Source organism: Heptranchias perlo, chromosome 17 (assembly GCF_035084215.1).
Source record: "Heptranchias perlo isolate sHepPer1 chromosome 17, sHepPer1.hap1, whole genome shotgun sequence".
Taxonomy (NCBI): Eukaryota; Metazoa; Chordata; class Chondrichthyes; order Hexanchiformes; family Hexanchidae; genus Heptranchias; species Heptranchias perlo.
In genome coordinates, this window is record NC_090341.1 from 20,199,965 (window position 1) to 20,217,694 (window position 17,730).

The following is a 17,730-nucleotide window of genomic DNA, read 5'->3' on the forward strand; positions in this document are numbered from 1 at the left end:
GTTTGTATCCATCGTGCGGATATCTTCTAAATATTGTTTCTCCCAATTTTATTGTTAACTGATGGGAACCTAACCCTGAATTTTGGAAATCCAAATTACTGTGTCCCTCTTTACTTTAATTTCAGTCATTTTGATTGATACCAGTGTTTCCTGACTGTTTCATTAATTAGTTGGTTTTTCTATGGACCATGTGTCAGTGCCTTGTTTAAAAGGATTTCTCACTCGCCTGGACCACATTAACCATTTTCCTGTTGTGCTGTTGTCAAGTAACTGAGCCTGTCTGAGACTCATTCTTCAATGTATCTTCTTCATGTATCTCCGCATACTAGCAGCATCTCATAGGAATGAGCTTAGTGTTCTTGGATATTAACTTTCTGCTGGCCAGTCTCTTCTTCCTCATGGTATTTCCGAACATTTTCCATGGCACACATCATATGTCCTGTAGGATTCAGTCCTGTAAAAGCAACTGGTTTGTTTAAAGAGTGGTTGCAATAGCTCACCAGGCCATAGGCCTTTGTAATCATGTTCTTCATCCTGATCTCCGTTTCAGATGATGGCAACATACATTTGTATCTTTTATGTCCACTGTAGCCACTCTTAGGTTTTCAGGTTATCTTATCAAAAAGATCAGGGGTGTCTAGAGTGCTTATCTCCCCCTGAATGGTCCCGATGTCAGGGTAGTGGCCAGGCTATTGAGTGTAGTTTTCTCATTATTCATTATAGGCAAGGACACAAATATCTCCACGAGAAAGCTATCAATTTACTATTCTCAACTACACTTTCCTGACTTCCACTAGATTGTATATTTATGCCAGATTGATTTTTTATCATGCCCAATTCAATGACTTTAGAGAAATTCCCATATCTCCCCACCTCGAGCATTCTGTCTCGGAAGACAACAAATAGGTTAAAACAAAACAAATCAAAATGTTTTCAAAAGAAGAGAATCCGGTTGATATCACCACGCTGTGACATTTGGTATCCGCTGATGTCTGCAGCTAAAGTCTTAAATCTTTAACACCACTGGATCGTTTCCTGCACCAAATTTCTCCAGCAAAAGTTGCACCGTAACTTTGTAACTACTCTTGGTAATCCTGCACCATCAACACTCACGTGGTCCCAAAAAAAAACCAGGGTCACCTCATGTTCACCTGTGTTCTGGGCAAGCCTCAGACAGTTCTCAACCGACTGGGTCATTTCTATCTGTTTGAACTGGTCTTGGCATGACAGTCTGGCTTCTTGGGATGGAAGGGGTTAACATTAACTTGCTCTTGTGGTAGAAGTAACTTGATCCTTCTCCCTTTTAGATTAAGTTCTCACCTTCAAAATTTCACTTCACACAGGTTTGACTGATTTTTTTACTTCTCACATTTGTGGATTGCTTTATACTATATTTTTGCACACTATTTTTTCACATACTTTTAGTGGATGTGATTATAATCAACGCTCCGAGCTGTTTCAGCTTTCCGACTTTTCCTATCACAGTGATACCAGATAGTTTTTTAATCTATCCCGTTAATTTTTAACCTCTTTTTAAACCACAGCCAATCAAAAAATAAACATTCAAAATGCCAATTTTTTGAAGATCCCATGTCTGGAATTTAACATGCCCACACTTTATAAGAACCAGAATTTAATAGGTCACTTAACCTCAATAACTCCAATTTTAATTCGGCAGTATCAGAATTAAACACACGACAAGACAGATACATTACACAAAGGAAGAAAACACGTAAGACACAGTAAGAAGGGGGCGTGGCCCACAACACCGACAAAAAGAACACTGATCAAGACAGGCTTTTTAAAGGGACAGTACACTTAAACAACAGAACCTTTCTTTTTCGGGTCTCTGTCTTTTAAACATTTGTCTAGTCACTTAATTCTATCCATTTTTTTTTACAGTACTGTCTCCATAAAGCAATTAGTTCTTTGGCTGTGGTACCTCTGTTATTTTTCCAAATTAATTCCTGAGCCTTTTTGACGGCATCTAAGTTTTATCAATAGTTCCTGTTTATATCCAATCATCAGGAACTTAAACCCTGACTACCCTCAGTGATATTAACCACTGACCTACCGCTTACAAGTTATTCCCTCAGTGATATTCGACCACTGACCTCTTCCTGCTATATCTGTGTATTCGCCAGACTGACCTGAATCTTGTAAGGACGCCACACGAGTGTTAGCGATTGGACGATTCGTCGTCAGACTGACGGATTGGAGGAAAACCGACGTAGTAAATTAAGACTACTTACATCGGGGCGCCATTTCCTTCCTCCGTGTCTGAGACAATCCGCCTCTTACTCCGCGAACTCTCGGTGAACGACCGTTAAGATCCCACCTCTGACACCAAATGACGATCCGGATTCTTTCCCCTCAGTCTGGTTCAGTAAAAACTGAAGTCGAATACATTTTTTTTTTAAAAGTTCAGCACAACTTTAATAGCAGGGTTCTTAGTCTGCAGCATGGATTTGGACTCCTGATAGAGTCCCTCTATGCTGGCAGAGCAAGAACAAAAACATACAGAAATCCACACGTTTTTATACAAATCAATAGGGTTGGAACATACTTAACGAGGGTCAACACCAATCATAAGCCGGGCATAGGTTGCCATGCGAGGTTACATTATTTCCGGCCAATCATAGATAATCATGTGCTGACCATGTTGCTGTTAGACATCAAAGGGGATACTTCCTCACCTTCCAACTTGGAATGTTCTTCCCTGTCCCTTATCTCCCAACCAGGAATGTCTTTCAACTTTGGCTAAGCTCGTTACCTATATTGATCTGCCATAAACATGGAGACATTCAGACCAGTCCTTGAATCACATCAAAGACTCTACATTGATAAGACCATGCAAACCTGCTGACTACGCAAACATATGGCCCAGCAGGAGGCCAGGCCACCTGTACCAATCTCAGTTACTAACTAATTAACACTTTCTAACCATTTTGCATTCTGCTTCTTTGCCACGTAGACATTTTAATATTTTACCGAAAACTGACCACGTAGGGATTCTCACTATCGGGGCATCTAACTTCTATCTATAGCAAGATTCTGAGTCTTGATTGCCTGCTCCTTAATATAGTGGACAGAAGACTTCCAGAATCGCAATGAGGCTAAGCGCAGCCACGGACCCACGGACATGATCTTCATTGCTTGGCAAATTCATGAGAAGTGCAGAGAATAAAATATGTGGAATTTGTTTACTTGGCCAAAGCTTTCCACACTGTCGGTCAGACTTTGGAGACTTATGAGGAAGTTCGGTTGGCCGGAGAAGTTCTTGTCAGTTCAGAAACAGCTCCATGATAAGATGCGAGGCAGAGTGTGTATTGAAAGTGTATTCTGTCCGAATCGTTCCCTATTTCAAATGGTGTGAAACAAGATTGTGTTCTGGGCCCTGGTCTATTCACTCATTTATGCGGCTATGCCTGATGATGCAATGAAAGAAATTCATGTAGGAGTTGGGAAACAAATCTGCACAATAGGGAAATTGTTCGATCTATCAAGACCGCGAGCATCAACTAAAGTCTCCAAACAAATGACCTAAGAACTGTTACATGCTGATGACTGTGCACTTGTGGTGCATTCTGAAGAGGATCATCAGCTGATGATGGATAGACTCACAACTTCCACTAGTAGCTACAGGCTTGCAACCAGTTCCTGGGAATCCATATGTTTGACCATTGAATACTATTGGCAAAACTGAATTGAATGCGGTCAAGGGGTTCATCTACCTTGGAAGTATACTAATTGATTATGCAAGGATCGATAAGGAAGTGATGGCTCACATACAGAGAGCAAGCATGGCCTTTGGTAGACTGTCCAAGCGTGTTTGGAATCAGTGCGGTATCAAGGTTGCCACTAATCTAAAGGTTTATAAGGTAGTTGTCCTTGCCGATCTCCTGTATGGACGTGAAACACGGACACTCTTTTAAGAGGGACACTCATCAGCTAGAAAATTTTCACCAGACACCTTCGCACCTTCCTTTTGTAGTAGGTGGCAGGACAAGATCACTAACAACAAAGCACTGGAACGCGCTGACAGCATCAGCATTGAGGCTATGACAATCAGTGCTGAACTCCATTGGGATGGACATGTTGTAAGAATGGACAATGTATGGTTATCGAAGCAGAAGCTTTATGGAGAAATGATGAACAGAAAGCAAGGCGGACAACTAGGTGCTACAACGATACACTGAAGTTTCACTCAAAGTGCAACGTGGTCGCTGACTCTTGGGAAACCTAGGCCACCAACAGACTGCAATGGTGCACTGAAGTGATAGAAGGAATGACTGGTTTTGAACTACAATGCTGTACCAGTGTGGAGGCAAGACGCGAGCGACGAAAGGATCAGCAATACCTGAGGGATCAAAGGAGACCCCCCCCCACCACCCACTAGAATATGGTTATGTGAGGTTTGTGGTGGAGAATGTTTAGCACGTATTGGCATGCATAGTCATCAATACACCCATCTCCCATGAACTTATGTTCTCTCCTTTGTTGGTACGATCATCCTAGAGTACGAGCGACACTCAGGACGTCCCAAAGCGCATCAGTCAATTACTGACTTTTTGAAGTGTAGTCTGTTGTTTATGTAGACAAACACGGCAGGCAGTTTGCACGCAACAAACCCAACAGGCAGCAATGAGATGAATGACCAGCTAATCTGTTTTGGGGATGAAAGTTGGCCAGGACATGGAGAACTCCCTGTTCTTCTTTGAAAATCGCCATGGGATCTTTGACATCTGTTTAAACTGAGGCCCTGTCTGCCTCTTCACAGCTTCATCTAAAAGACAGCATTTCCTCAGTATGGCACTGAAATGTCAGCCTAGATTACATGCTCAAGTCTTGAAGTGGGACTTGAACTCAACCATCTGACTAACCGGTTAGAGTACTACCACTGAGCCAAGGGGACATGTAATGAAAGTTTATTTAATGTACTGTAATATACATTTGGGATGCTGTAGATAAAATTTCATAATGTAATTTGTGGTTGTATGACTTGCAGAGTTATCCTCTGTTATGTAATTGTAATAGTATTTTTAGTATTAGTACAATAGCACAATTTAGTTTGTGAAGTCTGAGGAAAATAATTTTTCTTTAAAAGAAAAGTGCCAGCTTTGTACAGATCTCTGAACCAGGTTGGTTAAAACAATCCACATTTTCCATTCTGTTGTCCTTTGTGCATAAATTTAGGACTCCTACTCATCTTTAATTGCCACTTGCATCTCAGCAAGAAAAACTGTTGACATTTTACAGAGTAGTTGCCTCTTTAAAGAAATTCTGATGATTTCCCCTTGAGAGAATATAAGAGGTATCTATCTACCTTGAGGCCTTCCCAAGGGAGTATTTAACACTAATATGTTCCTGCCAAAATATAACAGCCATTTGATAGCCTTGGTGAGGAAAACAATTGCATAATAAAATAGAAATTTGTATATTTTTTAAAAATAAGTTTTTCCTACAAATATTTACATCTAATACCATTGACTGCAGAAACTCCTATAAATCACACAAATGTGAAAAAGCCAGAAAATAACGAGTTCTGGCAATAATGTGTCCGGTGTCAGTCACTAACTCAGGTGACCTCCTGTGCAGTTTTGATTCGAACAGTCGTGATTTGTGGAGTTGCTGCTCAATAATTGTGATATTTGGAAAAACTGATGGGAAAAAGTTTTGTGTTCCAAGAGTGAATATGTTTTTTTTTAAAACAGCTCTGATCACATGGGTGCTGGTCACTCACTTAAGCGGTCTGAGTGTCTTTCATTCAGGAGTATGACAGTGCTGCCCAATATCTGAGGCAATAACGACACGTGAGGGTGTAATAATAGGGACTCCCTTGTGATCTTGAGTTTGATATTGTGCCTTTTGCATGTGCCCTCATGCACTTCTCCAGCCTTTCCAAAGGTGGACTTAAACATTCAGTGAGACAAGGCCAGATATGAATCATTAATCTGATTTAATTCACAGGCAGCAAATGAATGTACTGAGTAACAATCAGATCAAATTCCACTTGCTCAACTCAAATTTCACTTCTCTCCTTGAAAAATGTTGGTGGGAGGGATAGTAAACTGCACACCCAGTTCTTTTTGTTGGCTTGCACTATTTGGTTTTTGGAAATAACTTTCTAGGCAACTTTTAACTGCAAACACTGACCTGTTTCATTTTAGCTTTAAGTTCCGGGCCATAGGCCAACACCTCCCAGTCTTGTTTTAAAACCTGACTCTCCATATGCCCCTTATGTCCTTTATTGCTCTGTGCTCCCAGCCAGGCTGTTATGCTGACTTCCTCTCTAGTCAATGATTTACCAATAGGTGGCCTGTCAATAAAACCAGCTACCTTTTCTACCCCCTTGTGTGGCTTGAAAGAGAATATTTCCTACTATTCTCAAAGTGAATGGGAGCCATCCAGGCTAATGGGCCTCATTGAAGCAATTTGTAATTGACTGAGAGCTGTGACATTCGATAACTTCTCCCGTCTTCACCCATTGTCCACGCGTGTGTGTACTCGCACACATATGCGCGCACACACCCTTCCAACCATGGTTGCCTGAGAGAGAATAGAAGTGGGAATAGGAACATTATCCAATTTGAGCTCTATCAATGGAGCATTGAGACCAGTTGTAGTGTCTGTACCACTATTGTGGCTGAGATGGATTAGGGACCAAACCTGTGACTTTTCAATGCTCTAGGATCACTTACTTACTGTATTATTGAGCTGAGCCATCATTAGAGCTGTGTTTTTCAGTTTTAATCAGTAGAATTTAAATTCTATGTTACTTTGATCTTTACACCTTGTTCCATGCCTACTACTAGATTTTTAATTCTGCCACACTAATTAAAATTTTTACTGGAAAGAATCCAGTAAATTTTTTTGTCTTGGTATTATATTTTAAATGACTGTGTGCTGTACTCTGTGTTAAATTTAAGAACATATTCTTGTATGTTAAACAGAAGGTTAGTTTATTAATGTTGTTTATGAATGGAGTTCTTTTATCTTTTGTTGCACTCTGATTTTAAAAATAGCCGTATTCCAATCACTTTGTTGGTCATGTGTTTCTCCTTCAGTCACAACCCAGTGATTCAATCAATTAGATTCAACATACATCTTTGCCAGCATGCTTAACGTTCCTGAACCAGCCTCATTTATTCAGACCAGAAATAACCACTTACAAACTTCAAAGTAAATGAGGAATAAAAAAAAGGAGCAACAGTGGTTTCTCACTTAGGATAAAGTAACGGTGTTGATCTGTTCTTTGCATTTAGTTTAGTACAGTGTTACTAATTTCTGTTGGGCACTAATTCTAATCATTGTCTTGCTTGAGAACTGCTCTCTCAAATGTTCCAACATTCTGTGCAGCATGGTGAGGAGAGGCATGTTTGTACACACAATTCCTCATGTTGTGAGCCGCTGACTACAACTGAGATGCTCTGGGAAATGGCTAGTGATCGTGAGTGTGTGAATAAGGTGATGACAGGTGACTGAATTCCATAGTCAATGTGTTTGTGGCACAATGTGGGAAAAGCTTCCCACTCAATCTCTTTACAATGCTCCTTGTATTTATGAAGTCACAGTATATACCAAATCAGTTTCTGCAATGTTGATAATTGATTGTACTTTTTTAAACTGGATACTTTGCTTCTGTCAGCCACTGATCCTGCTGTCTAGTGCCTCTGCAATCTTAATTTTTGAATCCTGCTTAATGGGCCAGTGCAGAATGATGCATGATTACAATATGTCAAAGATTTAGATTTTAATAAAGCATATAAGTAACTTCCTCTCATCAGACATTGGATTAGTTTAATTAATGTAGTAAGAAATTTCTATTTGTGTGCATGTGATTACCAGCATAACCCCCTTAATTGTGATAATTTGTGGCATGACAGATCCCCAAAAGAAAAATGCACATTTAAAAATACCCTTTGGGCAGTACAAATGTAATACGTACAAGAAAAAAATACCACAATGTTTGCATGCTGGTACCAAAGTTTTAGACACCCAACATCATATATGAATATATTTAAAACTGGTATCAGGGGTGGTAGCTCAATAGTGAACTATAGCACTAAGAGAGTTTGCTTCATAAATCTAACAAACCAACATTGAATCCCACACTTCCCAGATGCTGAAATCTGGCAATCTTTCCATGTGATCAGTTATATCTATCCTGTGTGTGTGTGTGCCTGGAAGGCTGAGAATCAAAGAGAAACATTGGTAACAGACATAGAGATGTCTGTGACCTAGGCATCTGCAACTCAAGATGAGCATTTATATTTTGAGCAAGGACAAACAAAATGGAAACAAAATTTGCACATATTTGAGTTTTTGAATTCAGTATTTCAAATATTTTATCTTTCTTTCCTCTTTTTAGTCATAACAGAAGCTGTGCAAAAATGGAAGACAGATAAAGAGGCCAGACTTACCAGTGGAGGTGACAAAGAGGTGGAGGAGGAAGAAGTAAACATCTATGCAGTGAAAGATGATGAGGTAAATATATTATCAAAAATTTTAATCAAAATAGTAATTGTACATGTACAGGATATTTCCTGTCGCAGGATAGAAATTAAAAATCCACTACAATGGACTCTACTGCCTCAGTTATAATGTTGCTCTTTCATGGCTCCTGTTTCCCCTGTACATAGATATACAATAGTTTTCCAAATTTAAAATAAAGGTCCAAGTACCAAGATGTTTTTCCACAGTCATTACCTAGATCACAGAAGGTGATTATCTCCTGGCTAAAACAGTTTTTAAATTCCTGAAAGATTAGGTGTTTACAGCAGCATAATTACTATTTGTTTCTTTTTATAACCACGCTTCACATTTTCAAATATAGTGTAAAACAGGAAGGTAAAAATCAAAGAAAAAGTGGAGTGCCTCCATATGTGGTCTTCAAATCTGAGGATTTCTAAAGAATGTATAATATCCTGTACAGTAACTAACATTGTTTTATGGGCACTATACATTCCCAGACACTTTAGAATACATTTCTCAAGTTACAAACTATGGAAATGTTCCCTAAAAGTATAGATAAGGGGAGATAAAAAAATATTTAAATAGGGATTCTAACCTGTAAGATAAGATTACACGCAGAATGTTTTGGTTTATATATAAATAATATATAGCTTTTATTTTCACTATTTGCACTCCTTATTGTTCAATTGGGATTTCTGGAAAGTTGGATGTACAAAATGGTAGGACAGCAATCACATGATTTTCTACAAGGAGACATTTTTAGCAGCAGAAATTGCATTTCAGATGATAAATATTTTTAAGTCGTTGAGCAGTAAGGTCACTTAAATTGCAAATAAATGGAAAGAGCGATTAAATTGTCATTTTGTTTGTACACATCCTTATTTCAGAATTGTGATTTCTAGTATATAGTGCAACTAAATGGATCAGAGATTCACTGTAACATGGTTTTTATCTAATCTGCAAATAGCCCAAGATTGTACTTTGCACTTTCCCAATATTGCATATTTTAGTAAGTAAAGAGGTGAGTAACCATCTGGTGCCCCAGCTGCTTAAGCAGTGTGTGTTTGACTTCAATGTAAGTGAAATTTAAAACATAAAGTCCCAAGATGGCTAACAGTATCTAAACTCCCATATCCCTCCAACACCACCAATCAATGCCTCTACTTGCCACGATAAACACAGAAAATTTACAGCTTTTCAACTAAAGACAGTGTTCTACCAGTATAACAAAGGCAAGCATGAAACAACATGGAATAGAAATTTTAGAAGCTTTGCTCCACTGCTGGATGTATGACAGAGTGCGACTTGTGCCTTTACCCTGGCCCTGCCCCAAGTCTTGAGGATGGGATTACTTGGATAATAGGGGCGGATACCTGTGTCAATATCTGTGCTACTCGAGGTGCAGCCTTGTAGAACCAGTGGGATTTTGAAGCTGCACTGGGCCAATCCGACCTAAGTGCTGTGAGGTCATAATTTTGCTCTGTCCTTGGTTCCTTGCTGGTCCGCCACCCTCCAAATGACAATTATTCTCTCCATTGTGGGGCTTATTTATACTACTTGTACGGTAAGTCCTGCTACAAGCAAGTATACTTGCTGGGCGTACGATGGACTGAACTGGTGGGATTTTTGAGAGAGCTCAACATCCCATCAAATGTTACATTGAGTTATATTGAGTCTACAGTGCAGAAACGGGCCATTTGGCCCAACTGGTCTATGCCGGTGTTTATGCTCCACACGAGCCTCCACACTCCCTTCTTCATGTACTCTGACCAGCATCATACTTGCATTGGAGGCAGTTCAGAGAAGGTTCACTAGATTGATTCCAGGTATGGAAGGGTTGTCTTATGAGGAAAGATTGAACAGTTTGGGTCTATACTCATTGGAGTTTAGAAGAATGAGAGGAGATCTTATTGAAACATACAAGATTCTGGAGGGGACTCGATAGGGTAGATGCTGAGAGGATGTTACCGCTCATGGAATCTAAAACTAGGGGGTATAGTCTCAGAATAAGGGGTCGCTCGTTTAAGACGGAAATGAAGAGGAATTTCTTTTCCTAGAGGGTCATGAATCTTTGGAATTCTTTACCCCAAAAAGCTGTGGAGGCTGAGTCGTTGAATACATTCAAGGCTGAGTTAGACAAATTTTTGATCAGCAAGGGAGTCAAAGGATATGGGGAAAGGGCGGGAAAGTGGAGTTGAGGTAAAAATCAGATCAGCCATGATCTCATTGAATGGTGACGCAGACTCGAGGGGCCAAATGGCCTACTCCTGCTCCTATCTATCTGTCTTATAGCACCCTTCATGCGATTATCTAGCTTCCCCTTAAATGTATCTATGCTCTTCACCTCAACTACTCCTTGTGGCGCGTTCCACATTATTACCATTCTTTGGGTAAAGAAGTTTCTCCTGAATTCCCAATTGGATTTATTAGTGACTATCTTATATTGATGACCACTAGTTTTGGACCCCCTCACAAGTGGAAACATTTTCTCTACGTCTACCATATCAAACCCTTTCATTATCTTAGACCTCTATCAGGTCACCCCTCAGCCTTCTCTTTTCTAGAGAAAAGAGCCCCAGCCTGTTTAGTCTTTCCTGATCAGGATGATACCAGAACTGAGAGGATATACTTGTGAATCTTTTTTGCACCTTCTCCAATGCCTCTATATCCTTTTTATAATATGGAGACCAGAATTGTTCACAGTACTCCAAGTGTGGTCTAACCAAGGTTCTATACAAGTTTAACATAACTTCTCTGCTTTTCAATTCTATCGCTCAAAAAATGAACCCCACTGCTCGGTTTGCCTTTTTCATGGCCTTATTAACCTGCGTCGCTTCTTTTAGTTATTTGTGTATCTGTCCCCCAAGATCCCTTTGCTCCCCTACCCCATTTAGACTTCTTATCCAAGGAATATGTGGCCTCCTTATTCTTTCTACCAAAATGCATCACCTCTCACTTATCTATATTGAAATTCATTTGCCAATTACGTGCCCATTCTGCAAGTTTATTAATGATTTCCTGCATTTTAAATGCATTCTTCCTTTGTATTAACTACACCATCCAATTTTGTGTCGTGCAAATTTTGAAATTGTTCTTCCGATTCCTGAGTCCAAATCGTTAATGTAAATTGGGAACAACAGTGGTCCCAGCACTGATCCCTATGGAACACCACTTTCCACCTTTTGCCAGTCTGAGTGGCTACCCTTAACCCCTACTCTCGGTTTTTGGTTTTGTAGCCAGCTTGCTATCCTTTATGCTACCTTTCCCCTGACTCCACATGCTTTGACCTTAGTCATGAGTCTACAATGCGGTACCCAATCGAAGGCCTTTTGAAAATCCAAATATATTACAACTGCATTACCCTTATCTACTCTGTCTGTCTGTTACTTCAAAGAATTCAATAAGTTTGGTCAAGCGTGACTTTCCCTTATGAAATCCGTGCTGACTACTCTTTATTATATTTTTGTTTTCTAGATGTTTTTCTAGTGCATCTTCGAGTAAAGATTCCATTACCTTTCTTATCTAACTGGTCTATAATTCCCTCGACTTGTTCTATCTCCCTTTTTAAATGTAGGAATAACATTAGCTGTCTGCCAGTCCTCTTGCACTATTCCCTTTTCTAAAGAATTTTTATATATATGCAATAGTGCCTCTGCTATCTCTTCCCTAACTTCTTTTAATATGCTCGGATGCAATCCGTTCCGAACAGGGGTTTTATCCCCTCTAAGTTTTGGTTAGCTTATCAGTTATCTCCACCCCACCCCCTCCCTTTCTACTGTAAATGTCTTTAATCCTTTTTTGATCTCTTTTCATGTCATACCCACCTTGTTAGTCTCCCTGGTAAATGCTGAGGCAAAGTATCTATTCAATATTTTTGCCATTTTGCTGTCATTACCTGTGAGTTTATCTTGTGCATCCCTTAGTGGCCCGATTCCTATTCTGATTTTTCCTTTGTTATTTATGTGTCTGTAGAATACTTTACTATTTTTATATTCCTTGATAATTTAATTTTATAATTCCTCTTTGCTTTCCTAATTGTTTTTTTGACATCCTTCCTAACCTCTTCATATTCTCGTTTGTCATCCTCTCCTTTATTGTCAATATACTTAAAGTGTACCTTTTTATTTTAGTTTCAGTTTTACCCTTTATCTCCTTAATCATCCATGGAGTTTCATTATTGGCTAGTTTGTTCTTGTTTTTTGGGGAATATATTTCTCCTGAACTCTATTGATCACCATTTAAAAAATTTCCCACTGTCATTCTATCTCTTTGTCTGCCAATTTTTTTTTCCAGTTTACCTTCCCTAGTTCCATTCTCATCCCCTTAAAATTAGCTTTTTTCCAATCTATTACTTTGGTCTTTGTCTTACTTATGTCTTTCTCAATCGTTATTTTAAATCTTATTACGTTATGATCGCTATTGCCTAGACGTTCCTCTACGCTGACTTCTCTTATCTGCTCCAGTTCATTTCCCATTAGTCGATCCAGCAGTGATTCTTCTCTTGGGTTTCTGACATACTGGGTAAGAAAGCAGTCATGTACACATGATAAAAACTCCAATCCCCTTTCCCAACCTCTTCTTGCCAGTTATTTGGGGATAGTTGAAATCTCCCGTGATTATTATTCGATGTTTTTTACTAATTTCATAGCTTTGCCTACATATTTCATTCTTCACTTCCCGTCCACTATTTGGTGGTCTGTAGAATATACCTATTAACATGATCAATCCCTTCTTATCCTTTGTCTCAATCTATATGGATTCTGTTTCTATCTTAATGTTACTTATGTCCCATTTTTCTATTGCCAATATGTTGCCTGTAATTAGTTCAGCTACTCCACTCACCCTTCTTCCTTCCTGATCCTTTCTAAATATGTTATATTATGCAATATTTAACTGCCAGTCCTGTTCTTTATGTAGCCATGTTTCAGTTATCCCTACTACATCTAGCTCCTCACTATGAATTATTGCCTTCAGTTCCCTCGTTTTGTTTCGGATACTGTGCACATTGCTGCACAGGCAATTTAATTTGTTTTTAATAATTGTTCCCCTCACTTTCTTTTTGTACTTCTGTTCTATAACTGTATTTGTTCCCTGACTGTTTGTGTTATCCTTGTTCCTTACCTTGGTCTGACCTATACACTCCTCCTATTTCTTATATCTTCAGACTTGTGTTATTTTCACCAGATCCCTCCCCCCGTCTTATTGGTTTAAAGTCTATCGACAGCCCTATTTATCCTTTCCGCTAGGACACTGGTCCCATTCCGATTCAGGTAGAGCCCGTCCCAGTGGTGCAGCTCCTTCCTGTCCCAGTACTGGTGCCAGTGTCCCATGAAATGGAATCCTCCTTCCCAAGTGTGATGGGGGAGGAGAATTAACAATGGAGTCAGAAAGAGGCAGAAACCCTTGGGAATGGATTCCATGGCAAATTCCTCTACCTCCACCTAGATTATGCTAATTCTGTGCCTAAAATGGTGCAGGATTTCTGGGTTATTTTTTCAGTGGTATAAAAACATGACCATGTGTGTGCAAAGATTTGGCACTGGTGCACATTTGTAAAATAATATTTTAACACTTCTTGTAGTCTGGTATTAAAATACCTGTAAGACTTGAACAGTTACAGTCACTAAATAGGCTGATGGTAGAATGCTTTTGCACCATGTTTTCTTTGCACTATGATTGTTCATCTGTCTTGCAGCATAAAGTGGCTGGTATCACCAGTACACAATAACACTCGTGGATGCAGTTCTGTGTATTTGTGAAATATTAAATGCCATTGCTATCGTTAACTTTTGTCTTGAGTCTTTGGGCTATCTTGCTCTCCCCGGTGAAGAAAGATTTGTGATGTTTAGCAGCTAGAGAAGAGAAACAAAATGTTGATGTTTTTTCCAGCAGCTAAAACATTTGTGATCAATTATGACCTCAGAACTTTTGGATCTTTGGTTCTGTGTCTTAAAAATTACTTTAAAATAAATGCATATTATATACAGAATAAGGACAATGATTTTTCCCTTAATATATTAACTTTATTTATTTATGTTTCATGCTGTTCAGTCTGATGAAGACAGTGGGGAACAGATGGAAGGAGAGGAAAACCAACAAAAATTCATAGCTCATGTTCCTGTACCATCACAGAAAGAGGTAAGGGAATATTGCAGAAATTCTAAGTAAGTACAGTAGCACCCTGTTGGAAGAACTGCAGATCGTGCCAGGACTCTTGTATATTTTTAATTTTAAATTACTCTGTGAATATAGATATGGGTTGCAGAAACGTTGCCCTAAAAATGAGCGTCAGATGTTAGGATGTTGCCCAAAGGACATTCTTAAGAAAATATGAGTCACGAGTGCTTCAGATGTGAATTATCTCGAGCTTTTTCCACAGTGGTGGATTGTTCTGCTTTACAGCATATAATTCTATTAAGTACTTAACATAATTATCAATTTCGATTACTTTTTTGGATGAGATAATTTGATAGTATTTTTTAATTTCCTTCATTACAGATTGAGGAGGCTCTTGTACGACGGAAGAAGATGGAGCTGTTACAGAAATATGCTAGTGAAGCTTTAATGGCTCAAAGTGAAGATGCTAAAATACTTCTGGGACTGTAACAGCACAATATTTAATTACTCATTGTCAAGGACTTATTTTATATATAACCAATATAAATGTCATTTTTTTAAAAAAATGCAGACTTCTTGTATGACCTCCAGGTCTTGTTGTGATACACAACTTTTGCACAGTGGCCAGAAATACCTGATTTTGATATCTAGTGTGTTGGTTCCATTAGAGACCAGACAGTTCTTTCTGTAAATAACAAACCTTTTTTCTGAATGTGTATTTAACACTTTTTTCATTTCTAATTTTAATAAAATGATCCTTTATACAAAATCATTAATGTGAATTTTGGCATTTTCTATATGCTTAACACAATAATGGATCATTCAACTTTGTTCTGTATAGCATCTATACAACTTGCATTTGAAAGTAAGACATTGAACTGGATTTTTCTTAAAGGAGTAGTATGCCATAAAGCCACTAAAACTTTGTTTAAAACTTTCAAGGACAAAGTTTGGATTTTAAAAAATTGTTTAGCTCCAGATTTGTCCGTAAGTTTGTTAGAAGCACCATTTTTTGAGCATTTGTGGGAGAGGGAGGAGAGCTGGGTGGGAAGAGAGAGAGAGATTGAGCTTTCACTCACTCCATACTTTTTAAATTTATGTTCCTATCCTTAAACTTCATGTTGTTCATAATTGGATGGCAAGGAATGATGACAAAATATGGTCAAATGCAGAATTAGAAAGCCCAAAGAAGAAATGGCCTAGCAGTTTTGAAGACTTTTTCAAATTAACTGTCAAGATCTGAATGATCTTGAACATTTTAATCTATCCCTCTTGTATTAAATGGTTATCTGTTTATACCAATTCAACACGATATTGTAAATAAAACATTGGAGTTCAGAAGAATGAGAGGCGATCTTATTGAAACATATAAGATTGTGAAGGGGCTTGATCGGGTGGATGCGGTAAGGATGTTCCCAAGGATGGGTGAAACTAGAACGAGGGGGCATAATCTTAGAATAAGGGGTTGCTCTTTCAAAACTGAGATAAGGAGAAACTTCTTCACTCAGAGGGTAGTAGGTCTGTGGAATTTGCTGCCCCAGGAAGCTGTGGAAGCTACATCATTAAATAAATTTAAAACAGAAATAGACAGTTTCCTAGAAGTAAAGGGAATTAGGGGTTACGGGGAGTGGGCAGGAAATTGGACATGAATTTAGATTTGAGGTTAGGATCAGATCAGCCATGATCTTATTGAATGGCGGAGCAGGCTCGAGGGGCCGATTGGCCTACTCCTGCTCCTATTTCTTATGTTCTTATGTTAATAGCTTGTGCTTTCAAGTAATTGATGAGGATGGCCTACTCCATGTCAAAGTCCACTCTATCTGATAAGGGATGTGACCAGGTGGTCAGCTGACCCTCGACTGGAACTGCTCCACAAAAGTTGTCAGTGTTTAAACAACACCTCCATGTTTATGCCAGGACCACGAGCACTGATATAGCTGCACCTCCACATTTTGTATCAAAGAAAGTCCTCACAAAATGTCAGTAGTAAAGCAATCTATGGTACTTCTGCCTGTGGATTTCTCCTTGACATAATATAATTGCTTGGGACTCTGTTCCTTGTATACTTGTGTTTTGATGATAATGATGATGATTTAACTCCCTTCTGTCCTTATGTTGCCTGCCCAAACCCTCTGATGAACTAAAACTGAGAAAGAAAAGAATTCTTTAAAAAAAAAATTTCCAGATAAGTAAAAATCCTTTTGTTACTAATTGGATTGATTTGGTAAATCTGCCAATTAAGAAATTTTATTAACATGTTTCTGGAAACACTTAATGCTATAATGTTGATACCTGTTAAATATAGTATTGCTAGATGTGGACATCCCTAATAGCTCGGTGGAAGGCTGAGCCATACAGACCGGGAAGGACCCAGGTTTTGTATCTGCTCTGTGCTGAGTTAGCTGATCTCAGCGGAGGCAGTGTTGGAAGGTATAATTGGCCTCAGTGACCCATTTTTAGGGAGTGGAAAGTCAGACCAGGATCCCATGCCTGAGCACTATCCATTGACCCCAGCTGGAAGTGAGCATGTGTGACCATACATTGAGAACAAGTTCAGGCTCTGTGTGATACACCTTGGATCAATTAAGCTGTCAACACTTATTTCCAGGCTTGCACATGAATAACTGCCATTTGAGAAAACTGCCAGTAGATGACTGGTACCCTTGGAACAGTACACCAGCAAGCAGGCAACACATTCAAGGAAGGGAAGGAATTTAGCAAAACATAAAGAGGACAATTTTAAAGTTTTAAAAAATTATTCTTGTAAGATTTATGAAATGCTTTATTTGTTTTGTTCCCTTTACTTGAATGGAATTACATTTGTCCCCTGGTATGTATTGTGTGTCAAGAACTTGGATTCTACAATGGATTCCTGTTACTGTACTGTTTTCAAATCAGTTTTAATACTGCCTGTTAAAAGAACAATTTCACTCTAATATGTACTTTTGCACAGCAGGGAAGTATTTTATAACATTGTTGAATAGAAAAAGAAAAACAGTTGATCCTAATTGGACCATGCTCTGCAGTCTCTCAAATCCAATGATCCCACAATTCTAGAGGCGTTCAATCAAATTCAAAAAGATTTAGATGTGCTAGGGGAGTGGGCCACACAATGGCAAATTATGTTTGATTTAAATA

At 38.8% G+C, this 17,730-nt stretch overlaps 1 protein-coding gene across 1 annotated transcript in view; it reads left to right on the top strand.

Annotated features, from left to right (window-relative positions):
* The window catches only part of isy1 (ISY1 splicing factor homolog), a 39,828-nt gene extending 24,467 nt beyond the window's left edge, over positions 1-15,361 (top strand). The window contains exons 9-11 of the mRNA XM_067999114.1: positions 8,372-8,487; positions 14,527-14,613; positions 14,974-15,361. Coding sequence (XP_067855215.1) covers positions 8,372-8,487; positions 14,527-14,613; positions 14,974-15,081 — 311 coding nt within the window. The 3' untranslated portion in view covers positions 15,082-15,361. The remainder of the gene's footprint in view (positions 1-8,371; positions 8,488-14,526; positions 14,614-14,973) is intronic.
* The last annotated feature ends 2,369 nt before the right edge of the window (positions 15,362-17,730 follow it).